The 21,281-nt window shown below is 38.6% G+C and overlaps 1 protein-coding gene across 4 annotated transcripts in view; it reads right to left on the reverse strand.

The window, feature by feature from the left end:
* Positions 1 to 21,281, reverse strand: part of LOC150077959 (hemicentin-1-like) — a 424,550-nt gene that overhangs the window by 43,893 nt on the left and 359,376 nt on the right. For all 4 annotated transcript variants that reach the window (XM_090385460.1, XM_090385457.1, XM_090385458.1 and 1 more), the window contains exons 10-11: positions 19,415 to 19,678; positions 8,791 to 8,922 (exon numbers count right to left, since the gene is read on the reverse strand). In XM_090385460.1, the coding sequence (XP_090241586.1) occupies positions 8,791 to 8,922; positions 19,415 to 19,678 (396 nt within the window). The remainder of the gene's footprint in view (positions 1 to 8,790; positions 8,923 to 19,414; positions 19,679 to 21,281) is intronic.

The following is a 21,281-nucleotide window of genomic DNA, read 5'->3' on the forward strand; positions in this document are numbered from 1 at the left end:
GCAAACGAATATATTTTGAAATAAAAAGGAAAAAAGAATCAAATATTCGGGAGCACAACCTATCTGACCATGTAAATCGAGTACCCAAAAAACCAGCTTATTTTCTGACACTGTATTTTGTGTTTATCATTCGCAAGATGGCGATCATTGTGAAAATATTCTAGCTCAGCTGGTGATAATCAACGTACTATGTTCACTGTTTAATACAAAGGGCCAAATTATCTGGGCGCACTCACAATCAGGACTTATTAGCCATCTCATACAGATCACAACTTGTTCATTAGAGTCCTGACTAGTAAACACAGATCCAAGGAGTATAAAGTACAGTATTTAAAAAACACGACTCCTTAGGGAAGAGAGAGCCAGCTGTCCCCCTCTGTAATACTAATCTTCTATTGCTCACTATTTCTTTATAGAGAAAAAGGAAAATCTTAAAAATGAAGACAGCAGTAACAGCTTCAAACAAGGCATTTCTTAATGCATTCAAGAAAAGACAAATAAATTAATTATTCTTTGAATCATTGAAAATAGGTGTCGAAATAATTTAGCAACGAAGAAGTGATAGCGAAGAGATTATCTTTTGAAGTTTAATGAGTGGAACAAAAGTGAACTTAAAAAAACGGACTTCTGTTTACAACAAAAGGGATGGTAAAGAGGTTTGGTATTTGATTTAGTGAGAAGTTCGGACTTATTTTTTTGTTAAGACATCAAAAACACTTAATCAAAGGTTTCTAAAAATGCTCCACGGAGTTCTCTAACAGCGAGAACAGATGCACTTCAATTTCCTTCGGGCCTAACGACTTCCTCCTGTTGTCGCCTGAAGACCAACTTACCGGAAGGTAATGGCAGCATAAGAGTCATGTAGTGGAACAGAACAAAAGTTACCTCATCCGTGAGCTATACACCCCAGCTGGTTTGGGGAATAGAATTTTTCGTAAAGAGGCTTCAAAAATTCGTAAGTTCCTCTGCCATATATTCGCTCCCGGCAACGTCTTTATGTGACAGTAGAGATGTGAAGTTTCCTGTCTTTATGGCCAGAATCAACGCTCACGGGCAAATTCGAAGTATGTATAGGTAGGGGGAGGACGAGCGTGACCTGCTTCAGTCGGAGGTCTTAACAGACAGACACGGAGAGAGAGTCCACTTGACCGGAAACAGTTGCCTTGCTAATGTACGGCCCACTGCATCGTTCCGTTGGGTTTCATGCCGACCGCAACTTCGGCTACCTTCCTTTGTCTACTGCAAAAGAAGCAAAACGACATCCAGGACCCTAAGCGTGCGCGCGCGCGCACAGCGAAGCAAGCATCGGTCGAGCGGAAACGGGCAGTTTTAACAAGGGAGACAGGTAACGTACTGACAGAATTCAAATAGTAAGCTGGTTTCTGTTTTGGTGACCCCACACGGACTCAGCTGTGTGTGTGTGGCCGGAATTCGTGAACGAACATAACAGGCCACATCTCTGACTATAAATCGAACTGTGGATTTGGTCATTTCCTTCTGATTCTCGTCCATGACTGCAGAAGCTCAGCAGAATATGTTTGAACATTCAAAGAAATTAACGTTGCGAAATGCATTACAAAATCCCTTCATCAGAGCAGCATAATATTAATGCTATTACAGAAGGTACTATTACAAAAGGTTATATTATTACAAAAGGGTGTCGTTTCATTAAAGTTAGAACAATCAACAACAACCGAAAAGAATTTTTAAATCAGGAATATACACACTCGCTTGTCAAAAAATTAGAAACCTTTATTCACTAGCAAGGCTATTTTTTATATATCCTGTCGAAAAAATTGTCAAAGCTGCAGTCTAGTTCCAGATTTGACAATCCTTCCATAACGATATTTTGTCAGATGCTGTATTCTAGAGGATAGAGAAAAGCCGATCTGCTCTTCCCATCTTATCTCAGACATTAACAATTGGATTCAGAACTGGATTATTAGGCGGCCAGAGGAGGGGCTGAATGAATGTTCCTCGAACCATTCGGATAGAATTTTTGCGGTGGATAGATGCATTGTAGTCTTGAAAGGATCCAGCATAATCCGTGTAAAAATGAAGGGTTGCGGGATAAAAGTGGTGCAATGGTATAATAATATTCATTGGAGGTAACTCAACGTTTCAATGGTATGAGTGGACCCATTCCGTACCAACAGAACATACCCCCATATCATGATACCTCTTCCAGCTGCTCGAGTGGTGCACAGGAAACAGTCTGGATTCATGTCTTCATGAGCTTCACTCTACCATTGGTGCTAAAAACTGTAAGTCGAAACTTATGAGACCGCATGATCTTTTCAACTGTTCCACAGTCCGGTATTGGCGTTGGTGGCCACTGCAGTTGAATATTTTCATTTTTTTACAGAAAGAAATAGTTGTAAAATAATAAGAGGACTTTACCTCAATATAGTACGTAGAGCACTTCCGTATGATACCCTCCAAAAATTAATGGAGGGTATCATACGGAATTTTTAATTTTTGGAGGGTATCATACGGAAGTGTTCTGCGTACTATATTGAGGTAAACTCCTCTTATTATTTTACAAACATTATTATCAACGTAGAACGTATTGAGTATTACAGCTCTGATTCATACTATCTAAGAAAGAAATAGTGTTCGATAGGCACACGACACCAAATCCCAGACTTCAACTCCCATTGCATAGTTCGGTTGGAAATTGGTCTTTAACTTTTGCAAATATTTAAATTTTCAGTCATTTGAATCTTCTATTCTGACGCACAATTCACTTTAAATTCTTGCGTTCTCGTTCTTGGAATACCAACTTTCAGCCCCACTTCTTCCTTCGAGAGTTGCAAACTTCTCTCAAAAGCTTCCACTAGCAGATCTACCTTTTGCCCGAATTAAAAGCCCGTACAAGTCGTGACGTGGTCAAAAATACTGTCAATAAATATACAATGATTGGAAAACCATACAATGGATCTTCCAATCATTGAATACTTTTCAGATGGTTGCTTTCGACACAACATTGACCTCCTGTGTTTGCTCAATTGTGGCTGCCGCTGCCGCTAAACGTGCTCCGACAATAAAACCTTTTCAAAAATTGGCAAGATCATCTGTTTTCTCCATGACCAGATCCACTAGGGAGATAAATACTGTACCCTTTCCAGGAAAGTGTACAGTACTTATCTGATAAAAGGAACGTGTGACGATACTATAGGACAACTTATTTGTATGCCATACGTTTAATTATCTCTTGATGCCAATTGCAAAGGGTTTCTAATTTTTTTTTTTTTTTTTTTTTTTTTTGCCATTGGGTGCATGTAAGTGAAGAAGTGGACTCATGCTTAAAATACTAAAGCAGATATTTTTAATTTTTCAAAAATAATTTTTAAAAGCGCTAAATATATTTTAATTGAAGAACCATCTCTTATCAACAAATAAGAGATATATTAAATGTTTATTTAAATAGTAATAAAGCATGTGGGCATAATACCGTACTACACTAGCGTGCAAAATTTAAGGACCAGTCAGGTTTTCATTTGTAGATTCTCATAGGAGTGGCCTGGATATGGGAAAAGCATACCAGAGGAACCTCGTGAAGTACAGAAATGATGAAGGAAACAACACTGACACAATAACGAAAAAAAAAAACAGTACAGAGAGACGTTATTCAAAAATGGCAACATAGCACTGGCTGCCATAATACAGATGCATCACTTCCAAAGATGGAACAAAAGGAAGAGGTGGTCCTCAGTAGGAGATATGGCCACCCCTAATGTCGATGCAGGCTTTGCACCGTCTGTCCATACTTAGAACAATGTTGTTGATAAGTTCTTGCGGTAACATCGTTCATTCTTCTGTCAGCGCAATCTTCAGCTGGTGAACATTTTCTGGTGGATGTGGACATGCCGCTAGGCGTCTCTCCAGAGCGTCTCATATGTGTTCGATGGGATTTAGATCGATGGAACAGGCAGGCCAATCCATACGAACAATGTTCTCACTTTCCAAAAGCATATCAAAGCTGCAGTGCGATGGGGTGTGGCGTTATCATCCATAAACACGAACTCGGGACCAATGGCACCTCGGAACAGACGCACATGGGGAAGGATTACCTCAGTACAGTAGGGTGTACCGGTTACAGTACCGCCTTCCAGTATCTGGAGTTGTGTACATCCATCCAAGATAACGCCTTCCCAGACGAGAACACCTCGACCGCCATATCGATCCCTTTCAGTGATGTTTGCGGGGTGATACCGTGTGCCAACCTCTCACCAGATTAGCTGACGTATAGAATCGCTGCTGAGACTGAATCTACTCTCATCAATAAAGAGTACCTTAAGTAAAGATTTTGTTGTTACCTTTAGAAATAGTGTTGGTCCTTAAGTTTTGCACACCAGTGTATAATACAATGGTAAAATACTCGTAAAAGAGTTATGAAAAGAATCCAGACTGAAAGCCATGAAAAAACATAAGAAACAATTCATCAGAGTAGGAGAGAGAGAGAAAGTAGTCACTTGTGATGTTCAATCGTGTGGGGATAATTTTAAACACCTTCAATTTCGCCTACATTAACTTCCAAGCAGAGCAAGGCTTAAAAGAGCCGACCCTCTAAATGAACACTGACTTACTGTTTAAGATGAAACATTCTGCTAATTTAAGTGTGTTAGTGAAGTTAATAGAGGTCACATAATTCAAATTAACTTAGGTTCTGCATGAGTTGTTGACGCGCAGTGAATAATTGGATAAACACATAGATTATGCCATTATCAGAATCCAGCTTCTCTTGCGTTAAGAATCAACCGGGACGAGATTAATTGCGCCCTCTGGAATATCGCATATAAGAATCTTGCTTTGAAATAAGACCGATGAAGATTAAACACAGGGGCAGATATTGTCAGGTATTTAATTAATCCCTTAAGGTACACAGTTAAACGTATGATCCGTATTATAATAATTATAATAGTGATATATGGCGTGACAGTGATTTGGTGGCATCCAGTAATTTGTTATTAACTCGTAATCTGGCAGAAGTGGCCCAGTAATACGAAGATGTCACTGGTAACACTACACATGGCCAAATACCAAACTAATAGTTTGATCCCCGCAATACATTATCGCTATTCAAAGCGCGTTATTAGACACCGGCATGGATGGACCGATAGAAGAGAATAGAAAACGGGGGAGGGGGACAGGACGGTGGGAAGATACGAAGAAATGGGATGCACCGAGGAGGATAGAGATGCAGCATGGCCAGAGTGGTTGAGTCTCCAAAAATTCATGGATAAAAGGAAGAAAGAAATGAAGAGAGATGATAAGAACACTCAGATAAATGGATGGAGACAGAGAGAGAGAGAGAGAGAGAGAAAAGAGGAGAGAGATAGAAAGAAAAGGAAGAAGAGAAAAAAGAAAGAAGAGAAGAGAGAAAGACATTTTAGTTGATCCATGATATTTTTAATATAGTGTTTATTAAAAAAACAAATAAAATAATAATAAGAAGAAGAAAATAAAAATAAAAATAATAATTAATAAATAAGAGAAAAGGAAACAGACAACCTAAGAATTAGATAATCGGAGAATGCGAGATTTGGAATCGTTTTGCTCAGATAATGAAGATTATTGGCGAGACAAGTACGTGCCTAAACTTCCAGTAGGGAATGGTTGTGAGAGAAATGCAAAACTATGTACAGCATACATGACATTGTCTAGCACAGATGGCATAAAAGAAAATGTAAAAGGTTTGGATGTTCAGAAGCCACTATGGTTCGTGCATTGCTTGTCGAGCTGTTTCACAAGAATGGTAGCAGCTATAACATGCTTATCACCCCAGTTATCAACGAAAGCTCGAGACTTTTTGTCATAATCTTCCTATCGAGATTGGGAGCAAATGCTAGATGGCTTTAGAACAGTCAGGGTTGTTACAAATTCTCTTTGATCGTGCAAGTTTCTCACAGATTACCTTGTGATATGCTTGTCCTCTAAATCTGTTGAAAACAGCTCATTACTTTTTGAATGAGGAATAGAATTTTGGATTTGTGTTTGCCATTTTCGACAGGATTTTTGCTTGTCATTGAAATAAGTTTTCATTTGGCTGGAGAGCTAAGGTCTGGTCCATCAACATATTTTCATCTTTCTTCCTACTCCTGCTCAAGCGATGGTCCTGAGGCGATCTACGATGCAATCAACTGCTTGAGGAGGTTGCAGTTTACAGATGGAGTTCCAGTTTATTGATTCAAGCTTACTAAGGATTACTTCCTTCTGAATAAACTTAGCGGAGAAAACGGTTTTGTGGTTGGTTCTTTCTGGTTTTCATGCTTGCTACTCTTCTTGATGGAATGGAAAAATTCGATGATAAGAGATAGTGATCGGAAGTAACACCCCGTATGTATGGCACCGTTACCTATAATCAGGTATATGAAGTCCAAATTTTGATGGAGGGTGGATACCTACAAAGAAGTAACCCATTTCTGTGCTCTGAATATGCACTTTCACCTGAATGACGCTGAAAACAAGCGAAACTGTAGAATATGGGAACAATCACCTCGACGTGTCCAAGAATGACCGGAGGTAGTGAGGAATGATGGTTCATTTCATCTTCGTGTCATCTCTCTTCGAGGGGATGAAATGGCAACTTCTGGGACCTATTGCGGTTCGGGTGTTATTTCTTTTTTAACTTCTTATAAATTACTTTTTAATATCTTTTTAAAAATGAGCAAAAGCTTATTTTGCTAATTTGAGGTAACCCCAATTAATTTATTATTGAGTATTATGTCTTTATTAGATAGTTCCTCTTTAAGAATAATTTACTAATTCAAAAAAGTAAGAGACAAATTAAATTATAATTTAATTGGCTTTTCATATCTCCTGCCTTGTAGACTCTGCTATAAGCTAAACATGGTTAACAAAGTCGTTAAGCTCATGTATAACTTTAAAGGGATTGCGCAAACATTGTCTTTATACCACAACCAAACAACATACACAAGAATTTTGAAACAGGCTAAAGAAGTTTGAAGTTCATCCAACAATCACCACGTGATGGGCAAAATTTTATAAAACGTTATTTTTATATAAAAATTTTAATATTACAATCGCTATTTGATAATTCGCACACCGCTGAGATATTGCACAGACGCTTTGTATTTAATAGTTTTCGTAAAATTCTAATTAAAATCTTTTTCTGAGGAGAATAAAGCTGTTTGATTTTTATGTCTAGGACTTTCGATTTCCAGACAGAACAAACTAAAATGTTGAGACGTTAAAATCTTATTTATTTGAAAATATCTTAATTAGAATTAACATAAAGTTTATAAATAAAGATAGTCATAATCATCCTCTGGTCTTAAAACCACTAAATATTCAAAATCGGATTATTTAATAATAAAATATTCTTTTAATTAACATTTTTATAATTTTTAAAATATAATAGTGGTTCCATAATCTGACTTCAGGTGGCAGTGTATGCCTTATAACTTCGCTCAGTGAAAACTGAACTCGTTAGTCAATAACAAAATGCAATTTTTAACTTTCCAAAACGTAAAGTAAATAGTATTAATATTAATATTAATAGCATTTAATAAAAACAAACAATAAATAATTATAAAAAGATATTGTTTACTGCTATTCTATATGTTATTTTTCAAACTTTTACGTCTTTACTAAGATATACAGACACGCTAATTAATATTTTCGATTCATTCAATTAGAAAAAGATTGGATAGACGAGTGTTGTTTCTAATTTTATTTACCTTTCTCTTCTTCTTTCAAGTAAGGATGTATGCGGGCAGGAAAGTTCTAATTTATACTAATACCAAATGCGACCTGCACAATTCAATAAAAAAATTTAATTTCGATGTAGAATAATTAACTATTTATTTAAGAAAAGAAATGTTTAATAAAGAAAGCATAAATGTCTAAATTGCTGCTGAATTAGTAGCAATCCAGCTTGGGTTAATGTCTGTGCTTTTTTTTTTTTTTTTTTTTTTTTGTAGGGATGTACAAGGTGGCTCTGACCTTTTCAAAGAGCATTTGACCTTGTTTACTGCGCAGATATCCTACTTTAATATGTTAGGCGCGAGTATTTTCCTTCCATTTAAACCGGAAGAGTGAAGGCAGCTCAGTTATTTGTTGTAATCCAAACATTTGCCTGATTCTGATCACGTCTCGCTGCATTCGCAAGTTGACTCAAGTCACGCAGGTTTCCGCAGGTCGACTCCACTTCCCGTAATTAACCGATAACTTCTTCAGATTGGTGTTATAAATACATTACCAACCGGGGCCCATTGGTGAGGAAATCGGTGAAGTGTATGACATATATGAAGAAGGGAGAAAGGTAAGATCCCAGAAGCAGCATATCGGTTGGAGAAGAGGGAGGAGTGAAAAGGCTAAATGACGAAGTTACTCAAATTCATCTAATCCTAGTTGGAAGCACCTGCCTCTGGGCCTCTCAAATTTCCAAGTCTGGAGGCTCGACGAGATCTTTCCCCCCCCCATGCGCCCCTCTAAATACCGGTAAATGTGCTGACCGTAGAAATGCGTAGTTGGTAGTGCAGTCTGCTGTTAGAGTTGCTCGGGGTGTTTTATTACCTATGGCCAACCTGTCAGTACTGCATGCACGAACTTGACATTGACATCTCTATCGGGTTGCTTAAGGGCACGCGCATCTGTTGTACACATTAATTTAGTCAGGGAGTGATTTATTTGGCAATGCGTAGTGCTTAATCACTTTGACGGATTCTGTGGTCAACTGAATTAACTTTTCGTCAACTGGAGAAGTCCATTTCACTTCCCATCTCCTAACCCACCCCCAAGAAGGTTCAAGGGATGTTTGCTTACTACGAAGACGTCGCCTCCTCATAATGATGATGACGATAATTATGATGAGAACGAACAGGATGGCTACTCCACCAATGGCTGCCGCTATGATGAGGACGTTTTTGTCCGTGAAATCAGGAACCCATTGATTAGCTGGAAAAGAAAAAAATAAATTTAGTCATCCTGCAAAAAAAAATTTAGAAAAAAAAGTACATATTACATACTTATTCTTCTATTATCAATTCATACTGGTATACATACTGAATAAAATGTTAATAACTTCAATTAAAAGAGTGCTAGAGACACGAAATTTACAAGTAACAGTCTTTATTCTCTGACGTTACTTAATTCATCACAAAAAAATGTTGAAGATGGTCGAAAACACTGCCTGCAGCGTGTTGGGAGTGATGTTGGAAATGATGTTGAATCCACATTCCCAGTGTTCTCACAGATTTTGTACATAAATTAAGTTTAATAATTTTAAATGACTGCTTTGAACTAATATTCCACCACTTCCACTATATTGAACGCTATGTTCATTTAGTACGTATACGCGTTTTCTGTTTTACAGGTTTCCCACAGATGGCGACACTATATCCGGAGTAAAGAATGTTACTTGTAAATTTCATGTTTCTAGTACTTTTTTACTCGAAGTTATTCACATTTTCCTGGGTTCGCATTTAAAATCATCATTTTATATAACAATATGGTAAGAGGCAATGCTATTTGAAATCTATACTCCAATATGAAAAGAAAATTAAAACGCATCCATCCATTAATAAATATGAATAAGATTGGCTGACTTTTTAAATAATTTAAATTAAATTTTTTTAATTTTTTAAATTAATCTTGTAAATAAAATCAAAGCTTATCCTTTAATTTTAGTAGAAATCAAAGGCAAATGTGTTTACCACTTTTTGATGAGCTTTATAATTACTTTGGAATTGCAGTTAGATTGAAATTTTTATTTATCCATTTGGATTCTGATCTTATAACTTTCTCTGCTGTATCCCAAAACATTTTTTTGATAATCAAACTTTATAGGAATATTCTACTAAACTTCATTTGTAAATGGATGTTCAAGCATTACATAGAATGCAATGCTTGAACACTATACTTTTGAAGGGACTCAGTAGAATGAACTAGAGGAGAAGGATCAGGAGAGGACCGAGGGTCGAGGCGGAGAACTTGGTAAAGTTCAAAGCGGAATTGAATAGACTTTTTTGGAGGAGGGGAAGATAACAAGGAATAGAAATTTTTTCCTTCTTTTTTCACCTTTTTGTGGTAGATGCACAATAAGTCTGCTTCCTTCCATCATTCAACCAATATAATTACTAATACTATAAAACAAAGGTTAAGATGCTGGTCTATGGCGAGTGCACCGATTAATCCAAAACCAAGAACAAAGATCTCAGAGATTAATGAAGTATGTGTGGCACAGGTATCTTTGTCCATTCTTATTTTACCATGATTAGAGATTAATACAATAGATTTACAGACTTGGAAGCTAACCAGAATGAACCTTGCAAGATGTGATAAGCAGTTAAGATAGGAGACATTCACGGACAATAGATTCCAACCCGTAGCAGAGGATCAGTAGAATGTGCTCCAAAGTCAGATTTAAATCCACCACACAGTTTTATGAAGAGAAATAAAGGCGCAGATGTACCTTGGAAAATGATATCTCCCGCATCAAACTGATAGTCTCTGTGAATCCATCGATGAAGACGCTCGAAGACGGATTGAACCTACGGATTGTCCTCGCAGTAGACCCTCGAGGCATAGACACCTGACGTTTGCCACATTTCCCAGGGGAACTGTGGTCAATTGGAACTTTGGCATATGGCTTACTTTCAGCCTCTTCTCCTTTACAAACTAAACTTGGCGAGGTGAAGAAAGCCAATCCCTCTACTTTGCATTAAAACTGAGACCGCCAGAACGAAGTCTTACTAACGAATTCTTGGAAACTGCGGCCAAATGAGGTGAGGAAAATCCTCTCGCTAAACGGGGAAAAATCTCCGAGGAATAACCAACTAAACGCACAGCATCCGAGCTAAAAGTACAATCACTTCCGTCGGAAATCATCCGTCATCAGCAGCGCATACTTCCCGCTTCCCCTCCTCGTGATTTACACTTGGACGTTAGCGGTTTTCCTCTTCGTGACGAAGAGTGACGCGCGCTGCATTTCCTTAAGCTTTGGTACACTTGATTGAGGAAGCCAAGTTTTGCAGATGATTTAACAAGGAATTTCCAGCAGCAGGTAAGACGAAGCACAGTTTGCTGCTCCACGGGCTCGCTCAGATTATGCACGAAGGCGGTGGAGAAACTTCTGCTTTCGCACTCTCCCTTTTCTTTTTCCCTGAACTTCGATTTTCCTCTCTCTCTCTTTGCTTAGAAACAAACAGAAAAAGTATGTGCTAAAAATAAAATAGGCTGAAATTGAAATATAAAATAGGAGTAAAACGCAACGCAGAAACCTGAAGCCAATAAAGTTCTAGTGAGAGAGAGAGAGTAATAGTAATAATAATAGTATTCGACTTATAGTGCAAGGAAGCCACAGGCTTTGGCTGCACTAGAAAAAAAAAAGCCACGTAGATAAGAAAATACAAATTCTACGGTTCCCTCCTCCCACAGGTAATCCATTTGACCTTTGAATTTATTCAAACTGCCAGCCTCAACTACCTGCGAGGGCAACTTGTTTCAGCAATCATCGACTCGCTGGCTGAAAAGTTCCTACAATCTAATCTAAACCTCAACCCCTTTTATTCGAATTTATGGCCCCTAGTGCTGGAATTCTTTAGAACAGTGAAAATTCTGCCTTCAGACATTTTGCTAACCTCTCTCTCAGAGCCTTATACGCCTCAATTAGGTCCCCTCTAAGGTACCTGGTTGCCAAGCTTTGTAATCCACATAATTGGTCTTTCCTCATATGGTTGTCCTTCTTCTGACCTCACCATACGCGTCGCCCATCTTTGGATCCTTTCAAGAAGCTCGATGTCTTTTTTCAGATGAGGTTTCCATAATTGAACACATTATCCAAATGCGGTGTTACAAGAGCGAAAGAGAAACAAAGAAAAGGAGAAGGAAAGAAAAAGAAACAGAGAGAGAAAGAACCGGGCAGAGATAGAGAAAAAAAGAAAACGTATAGAGAGTGAGAAGATAGCAAAAATAGCAGGAGAGAGAGAGAGAGAGAAAGTGACAGCATCAGGAGCATGGTGCTACAGTGACAGATACATCGAAACTGGGAACACGCATTCAGTTCATCGGAAACTCCGAATAACGAGTTCTTGTCACTGTGATTCGGTCTAACAGTCAAGAGCTGGAGCGTTATCAGAAAATCACTGAGTCGGTTGCCACGACAACAGGAAGTTTTTAATTAGAAAAATCAAAAGGAAAAGTCTAATAGACACGGTCAGATCAATTTTCTCGAAATATTTCTGCTATCCTATTTTTATTGGTCACAATCAGACGGGCGCAGTTTTCTTTCTATAAATAAAATATGTTGCCAGAATGATGGTGAGGCTAAATGCAAATAGGCAACTTGGTGATAACAGCAAATCGCTTTGCATACGTTTAGTTGTCCGCTCAAGGACATATTCACTTTACGAAATACTTTAAATTAATTCAAAACACCCTGGGGCTGAATAAGATTACAGAAATTTATGGGATTTCTATTCATGAAGATATTTTGCAGACGCAACGAATGGAGGAATGAACGATTTTATTTTGATCCCGAATAACAATCTTAGATTAGATCTGTGAATTACGTGGTTTTGGTACGACTTTTTCAAATCCTGTAAAAGAATTCTGGTAAACGAGGGTTTTGTTTCTCTTCTTTTTCTTTCTTTCTTTCTCTTTTTGTAAACTTTGGTGATTACTGTGACCTCGTATTTTCTTTTAAGAATAAACCTATTTTATGAAATCGGAAAATCAAATTTCTGATTCTATATGACAAATATTTATATAAAGCCTATAAAATCAGCGATTTTAAATGTAAAATTTGCAGATCCGTTTATAGTGCTCTTTAGAAGACAAGCTCTAAAGCGAATTGAAGCAATATGCAGTGCTTTGGCTGTAATATACAATATATGGGTAGCCTATGTGATATGTATGAAAAATAAATAAATAAATAAATAATAATTGCTGATTACTACTAGTTCTGTTTTAATGAAATTGATGAAGACGCGATACGTTGTTCTAAAAGACCCAAATATAAAATTTAATGAAAATCTATCCATTGGGATTTGGATTATTACATGCAGACAGACAGACTGACGGATGGAGAAAGAAATAATAATTATTGAATTTCTATTGATCCGATTTTAATAATATTTGGGAATAACATGTAAATCTTTCCAAAAGGTCTAAAAATAAAATTTCATGAAAATTCAGTGATTGGAATATGTTTTTTACATGAAGACGGAAAATAAAAAAGAAATAATTATTGCCGGTTCTCAAGAGACATCACTGCAATGCTAATATAATTTATTCTTTAAAATCACTTTGAATACAGAAATAGAACAGCACCACGGTTTTAAACCCATACTGACGTCAACGTGACGTCATTGATTTTGTTATTTGTTCGACGTTACGAACTTGGCGGCAGTAATGAATCTGACGGTTGTAACCAACTTGAATAAACAAACTTCACTTACTCCTAGAATTTAGCCTATAAAATTCCGTTCCAAACTTAAACCGATTTTTAAACGGAATTAAACCAATTCATAATCGTGGCAAAGATTATACTAAGGAGTCTGAGGGAGTCTTGATCTAAATCTATTCCAGCATAACACCATTTGACCATTCATCCAGTAAGAGATTTATTAGTTACTGTATTGTGTTCGGTAGAGAACTGCGAATCCGAACTGCCCTTTTCAAAATATCCCACACATTCTCAGCTCAGCTGTATTCAGATATGAAAAAATAGGTGACCAGGGTAGATGTTGAATATCTTGGAATGTAACCATTCAGATACAATTTTTGGACGGTGGATAGTTGCGTTGTTTTCTTATAAAAATCCATCGAAATCCACCTAAAAATTAAGCATGGCTGGGCGAAGTTGGTCCGATACGATATCCATTGAAGATAACGCAACATTCAAGCGGTATGATGGAACTTAGTCCCTACCAACAGAACATATCTCATGCCATGATACGAAATTCAGCTGCTTGAATGGTGGACAGGAGACAGTCTGGATGCATGGCTTCATTATGTTTACATCACACTTTCACCCTACGATCCTTTTCTAATGTTCCACAGTCTACTCCTGGAGTGGCAGCACCACTACAGTCGAATCATTCGATTTTTTTTACAGAAAGAGGTGGTTTTTGTATAGGCTACCAAATACGAGATTCTTCAATTCCTGCAGCTTATTTGGGGCCTGAAATGGGTCTTCCTTTGCTTAATTTGGATTTTCAAGTCATTCGCAGCACACTGGACCTTTTATCCTGACGCACAATTCGCTTAAAAGCAAAATTTGGGAGCAGCATGATGTTTCCTCCCGTGTCATGTTCATTGTTACTTTTCTGGATGTTTCTGGAATGCTCAATGGCCACGAGTCAACTGTGCAGTTGCTATGTGATGCAGCTTGGCTTGATCTTAAATCGCGCAGCTCAGCTAAAAGAGCAAATTATGATCATCCTTTAATGAACAGTCCTCATGTATTAACTCTAACAGAAAATTTAATATAGAATAATAATTAACAAAATTCTTAAATTTTCTCTTAATTAAAGTTAAAAATAACACAGATAGGTTAACAACTGACTAAATTAGAACAGTGGAATAAGTTTGATTTAAACTAAAATTAGGTCAATGCACAATTAATCGCTTTAATTTGGTCAGGAATTTGTAGAACTTCATTAAACTCATCAATGTTAAAATAATTGGTAGTGGCAAGCGTGTAATTAATGATATTAAGCTCTGTGATTTGTTCTAAACAGGAAAGCTTTGAAATCGTAGTTACATCATATTCTGACTTAAAGACCGTTGAATTCCATCCCAGCCAAAAGTGGATAATCATACTTGATGAGTTTAGTTAGAAACATTAATTTATGTTGTATATATTTATCAATCGAAGATCGCAAACCAAATTTCAAGCAATTTGAAGAGTAATCAGGGTTGCGGTAACTCAATTTGTTGTGAAATCAAAGGAACTTAATGAAGCGTTTATACACACTGTTTCCAGTGTGGCAAACTTGTGAAGGATTCTAAATTGCTGCTGTGTCACATTTTGCAACCAAGTAGGTACTCTGTCGCTTTTAAAGTCCTCGTGAAAGTCTCGTGACAATTTACAAGTCTGGCGTTATCATTCAATTGTGAAAATCAATGAATTGAAAATTTATTTTCGATTTAATATTTAAGATATTTATATTAGAGCGCGTTTTAGATCAGATCGATGCGGGCTGCCAGCACGGTTAGTTAAAATAGCTGATGCATTCGCATCTCCGGTGATCCATAAGCCTTTTCGATTACATTAATAGTTATTTAGTTTCTTAAGTGATTCTTGGGTTTATGTTTAAAGAGTAATAAAAATGCATTTGTAAAATAACATAGGGAGTTACCATTTATTGAAAAAAAAAAGAACTCATTAAAAATGTTAATTCCTTCATTTTTTACCATCTAATGGAAAGATTTCAATTAATATTAACATACCATTAAAAACTCAATATAAATATCCTTTAGCAAATGATGAAATCAAGTTAATAATAAATTGCACAAATTAATAACAAATAACAAGGACTCAGTTCATAGCAAACTTGCACAATTAGTACTTCTTTTTTTCTTTTTAGTGCTTAAGACACTGCATAGTCACTTTCGTGTTCGCTCAACAACTCTCGAACAATATCAGTAACGTGTCTGGACGCATTATCCTGTTAAAAGACACCTGTCCCATCTGGGAAGATAGTCACCTTGGAGGGGTGTACCTGATTAGCTACAATGGATAAAACTGTCACATCAGGATCAAGAACTAAATCATTTGCCCTTGTCTCATTTGTCGTTTCTGAGACTGACTAATTCAGCCACGGAGTGAAAGAAACCCATAAACGTTCCTAGCGAAACTGATGGGATTCAACCACTGACCTTTTTCACCTTGTGTGGGATGAATGGTGATCATAGCCACTGTACTACCAATGTAGACTAGGTACTTTTTAGCATTCATTCAGAGTGCAATCTAAAGGTATGAGGGCTTCAAGAGTACCCCACACCAAAACACTGCCGCCACTTGCCTGTTTCTGTTGGAACAGGGAATCGAATTGATTCGTCCCTGCAATGTGTAGCCGTACCCTTCATCTACATTACGTTGCCTGCTATGTCTTATGGACATAGCAGGCAACGTTCTTCTCCTCAGTCTGCTATGTCTTATGGACATAGCAGGCAACGTTCTTCCCCTCAGTCTGCTATGTCTTATGGACATAGCAGGAAACATAACACATTGGAAAAGGGCAACGTTTTATAGTCGTCAGTGGTCGAACGAAAACATTCAGATGGAAACTTTAGACGTCGTTCGCTATAAGTACCTTAATCGGGTGTCTACTCTAGCGGTCCATACCGAGCAGGATTCGTTGGATCGAGGTCTTGGAAACACCGCTGGTTGTCACCTGGTTAAAGTCTACTGTCAGCCTTTTATTGAAGGGGAAACTCCAGATACGCAGATCACCAGTTATGAAGATTAATAATATTCCAATTCGCCTCTATGAGGAAGTTAAATACCTAGGCCTCTGCACTGACACCAAGCTAACCTTCCATCCTCACTTGAAATATCTAGCAATTAAGATACAGAAATATGCAGCTATGATTAGAAGAATCAGTAGAGCAGATTGGGGCCTAACACACAAAGCCCCCTTCTTAATTTACAAAGCAGATTTTGTTCCGATTGTAAGTTACGGTGCTTCAGTCTGGTGCACCAAAGTTGCACTGGAGTGAAACAAACGCAAACTGGACTCCATACAGCGATTTATGCTTCTATCGGTAACCAGCGCGTGCCGCACTGTCAGCACCCCTGCGCTCCAAGTCATCGCAGGGTATGCTGCTATACCTTGAATTTGCCAAAAGAGGCCTTTTCCATCGTCTGAAAAAAGGCGTACCTACACAGCTACTTAATCTCCAACTGGACCTGAAAAGCGACCACAAACAGAAAAAAGACGAATCTCAGATCACTTGCAGCGCCTATGGCAAGAATCCTGGAATTCAACCCACAAAGGAGAAAACAAAGAAGTTCTTCCCCTCAGTCATCTTCACCTTTCCCAAGCATCCTCCCTGGTACTTACCTAGATTACAAGGAACCTTTTTATTAACAGAACACGGACCATTCCAGCAAAAACTCAACTCTATGGATATCGAATCACATCCCTTTTGCCACTGTGAAGATGAGGAGTCCTGAGCCCACGTTATGTATGAGTGAGTGCCCCTGCTATGAAAATCTCCGGTTACAACTGTTTACAGTAATCCGATGAACTCCCCGCAATTAAGAGCAAGATCTACTAAATGACGGAGATAAATATATTGGGTTCACTCGAATTGCCCAGGCTGTCTTCGCCACAAGGGGTGCCAAGCTCACCGCTGCTAGAACAGTCCAGAATACTCTCCACTCTCTGCTATCCCTTTGGGGGGTAGGATAAATGTAAACATGTGCTACAGAAACAATACTTCAAACCCTTTATGGGTAGGATTCATGCTGGCACCCAATTTAGGGTACAGGATCGCTGCTGTCACTCAACTGGGTGCTAGATCAACACACAGGGGCACCTGCTCCTGCGACTTTTAATCCCCTTCCCTACCCCTACTTCGCCTAAATCCACGTTGGACTGTCTTCACTATTAATCCAATTTTCTTTCACCCCACAGTCTGACCTCCTCTCTTATTCCCTGTGAACTCTCTTCAGCATTTTTTTTTTGCTGCCTCTGGGTGGCTTCCTGACAGAGGCCAGCCAGAGTATGATGGGCAGCCTGTCTCACCTCCCTGTGGTGGTGGCAGGCAACGTAAGGTCCCATTAGGGACCCTGCGGCCAAGAAGCCAGAGAAACAACAGAACTCAACACAATACTATACACATACAACATGGTACACACATTTCTGGCATTTGCAGAGTCCTGTACACCACAAGAGTACAGCTGATGCAGTTGTGGGAGACCACAGTCGGCGCCTTACCCTAAACACTATGCCACTATGTCAGCCTTTCCACCGTTTTCTCTATCGGCTCTCACAAGGCGGAACAGCCCACGTTCACCAAGACATCGATGAAGTATAGGTGCCCGCCATTGGCCCAGCAACTACTGCTTTGTCCACTGTCCATCCACTCTTGGAACACAGGTGTGGGCAGCCTGGGAGCGGGATTGCTGGCACCCACCGGTATAGCACTACTTCCGGTAGGTGCAGGATTTTTGTGCATGAGGCACTTAAAATAGAAGACCAGGCCCAGCACCAAGTGAATATGGGCGGCCATTAGGGTCTATTCGCCAACGGGGAGCGGCTGTGCAGGTGACAGCTTCTCCCTGATGGCGAAGAGACCTTCCATACAGGTCTATTTTGCAGAGGTTCTGCACAAAGTCAACTTTATCAGGTGGAGATAGACGGAAGTCTAGGTGCCACCTTAGACATAATAATAATAATAATAATAATAATAATAATAATAATAATAATAAAACACTCTTGGAACAACTCGATTACAGCACTCCTCAAAAAGCTCGTAAGATTCGCAGTATGCTGCAACCCTTCAGCCAACCAGACAAATCATATCCTTTTCGATCACTGCTTCGTTAGATCGAAGTCCTTTAGATCACGTCCCTTGTCGATGTCGATCAAGTACTTCGTATGGATCACATGCCATAAGCCTGCAGTATCACACTTGCCGGTTCTGGACGCAACACGCGTGTCACCAGACGGAAAAAAATATAGCAGATTCCTGAAACATGGGAGTAGTCTTAATGTTTTAACTGGACAATGTATCACCTTAGTGACAACTCTGCTGACTCACATTTTTCCTACACCGTCTTCTATCGTCCGGACCGTCCATCCTCCTAATGTAAGAATGCTTCATTCTCTCCGAAGACCATTATATATTCATCTCGATTTTGCCATTTTTATTTTCTCCTCAGCTGCATTTTTATCCCATCTTTCACATCAAACTCGACGATTCACTATTAAAAAATAACTCAATATCAACTATTAATTTTACTAATAACTTTACTTCACGCTGGCCAAAATAGTATAAGTAGAATGTAAAACGACATATTTCACCTACATTTCATTTATTTCTTTATTTTCTTGATGAAAATAAAGAAAGAAATTACTATATAACAAACGACAAACTATATAACCGATTTGAAACTACATCTCCATGAAATCAAACTGCTCACAAATTAACTGGGTTCCACGCCGATTTCCATCTGAAAAATTGTATGTATCCTAACTCCTCCTCATAATTCTGATAACTATCATAACTTCTCGTAACTCGAATTTTAGATTCTCCATTGATATCTGTTACTTTTCATTCGGTCCAATTTCTTATTTTCAATATTCAATTTATTAGTATCGATATACGCTAGCATCTATTAAGTGTCACTGATATATATGTTCGTGAAGTTCAATCTGATCACCTTTGTATCGATAATGCCAATCACATAATAATTCAATAAAATTGTACTTACGCAAGCCGGTGACTTCTATATAACAAGGTGACGATTCACCAACTTCATTCTCTGCGATGCAGGTGTACACCCCATAATATTCGATGGAGTTTTCTGGGAGAGTAAAAAGGCTTCTCGTGTCATCAATCTCAAATTCTTCGTCTAAGGTTTCATTGTCTCGAAGCCAAGTGAAGTTCACACTAGATGGATTTGAGTCCACCTCGCATACTAGAGTTGTCGCATCGTCTCCATTGGGGCTTTCGAAAACAGTACACTCGGGTTTATCTACGAAAGAAAACAAAGCATTATCAGTGAACTGTTTTTAATGACAACCTCTCTAAATAAAAATAAATAATTTAAAAAATGCTAAGTTATTTTCTTTGTTGAAACGCCCTGCTAGAAATATCAGAGCCTGCAGAATAGTGAGTTCTACCTTACTATAGCATATACATCTCGGGGAGGGGGGATGACAAAAGATATGATTCTTTCTGGACTTCCTCTACATCTATTTGATAGCTGTTGTCGGTGTAATAGGGTTTTAGGAGCATCAGCGACTAAGGCCATATTGCTCAGTGTATATTGTCTTGTCTGTAAATTGTGTGTATTCTGAGGTCGATTTCCAGTTTGTTGAACGATAAACCCAAATTTCCAGGATAAAAAACCATGCTACCCTCGCCTGAAACCCACTAACTCAGCCACATTGTGAAAAAGGCCAATAAAAATTCCTAGCTTCATTGACGGGACTTGAACTCAGGTATTTTCCTCCCGGTGTGGGGAGAACGGTGATCCTACCAACTGACAGAAGGCCACAGTGAAGATCCCACGTGATTGCGTTCCCGTTTCTTCACGTTTGGGTAGCTTATGATGTTTGAAATCGATGGGGGGGTTTATCTTTTCTGCAATAAGTTTTGACAGCAGCTGGGCATTTGGGGTTGTGACCTGTATTTTCCATGGGGTTAGGACGAGGTTGGTATGGTCGTCCAGCTAGACAGTTAACCTACCTCAGGATCCAATATTCGAGTCCATGGAATCTGCTGAGCTGTGCTTGAGGAGCTGAGGACCAAATAACAGAAGCATAGGGTGGGACCGGAAAGAGGCATCTTTTGATGTAATGTGTCATTAGGATGGGGTCCCTTACACCCACTAGCTCCTGCCTAATTGCCCACGTATGTCTGGGTCTTCATAGTGTAAAAGTGCCGACCAAAAGAGAACCCTTCGTCCTAAGGGAGGCCAATATCTGTGTGGGAGGAAACCTTCTTGAGTAGTATGTCCCCTATTCGGATATCAATGTCATTTTTCTTTCTTTTTCTGGTCACTACTAGGTGGACTGATTTGATCGGGTTAGCATCAAGACCCATTGATGTTAAGTAATTTTGAAGCAGCTGTATTTAGTTGGACTCTGCTGTAGTCACCTTTTCTCTTCAAGAGCATCTTGTGGGATGCATGATGACTCTTCCTGTGATTAAGGCCGACCCCTTTCAAAATCGGCCATGTGGTAGGCAATGACATACTACCACATTATCTGATGCCACAGAGACCATAACAAAACAAAACAAAACTCCAAAAACTGCTGTTAAAGGAAAATCTGCAACCAGGTGGAAGGATGGGATCAGTGAACTTTTGGGTGTGACATTTTGAGATGTCGCTCGTATAGCATATGATCGATACAGTTGGGGGACTTTGTTGGTGGCCAGAACAGCTCCTCAGAGAACTGTGTGACTGGAAGAAGAAGATATTTAATGATTTGTCCTTTCCTGTAAGTATAGAATAGTGTGGAAGTATGGAACAGTGTGGAATAGAGTTATGGAAGCAGGTGGGAGATGCTAACAAAGGGAGATCAAGCGAAATGGAGTTTGGGACAAAGGTTTGGAGTTGTAGGGATGAAGTA

The sequence above is a fragment of the Mastigoproctus giganteus genome, chromosome 11 (assembly GCF_048544385.1).
Source record: "Mastigoproctus giganteus isolate SK-2022 chromosome 11, ASM4854438v1, whole genome shotgun sequence".
Taxonomy (NCBI): domain Eukaryota; kingdom Metazoa; phylum Arthropoda; class Arachnida; order Uropygi; family Thelyphonidae; genus Mastigoproctus; species Mastigoproctus giganteus.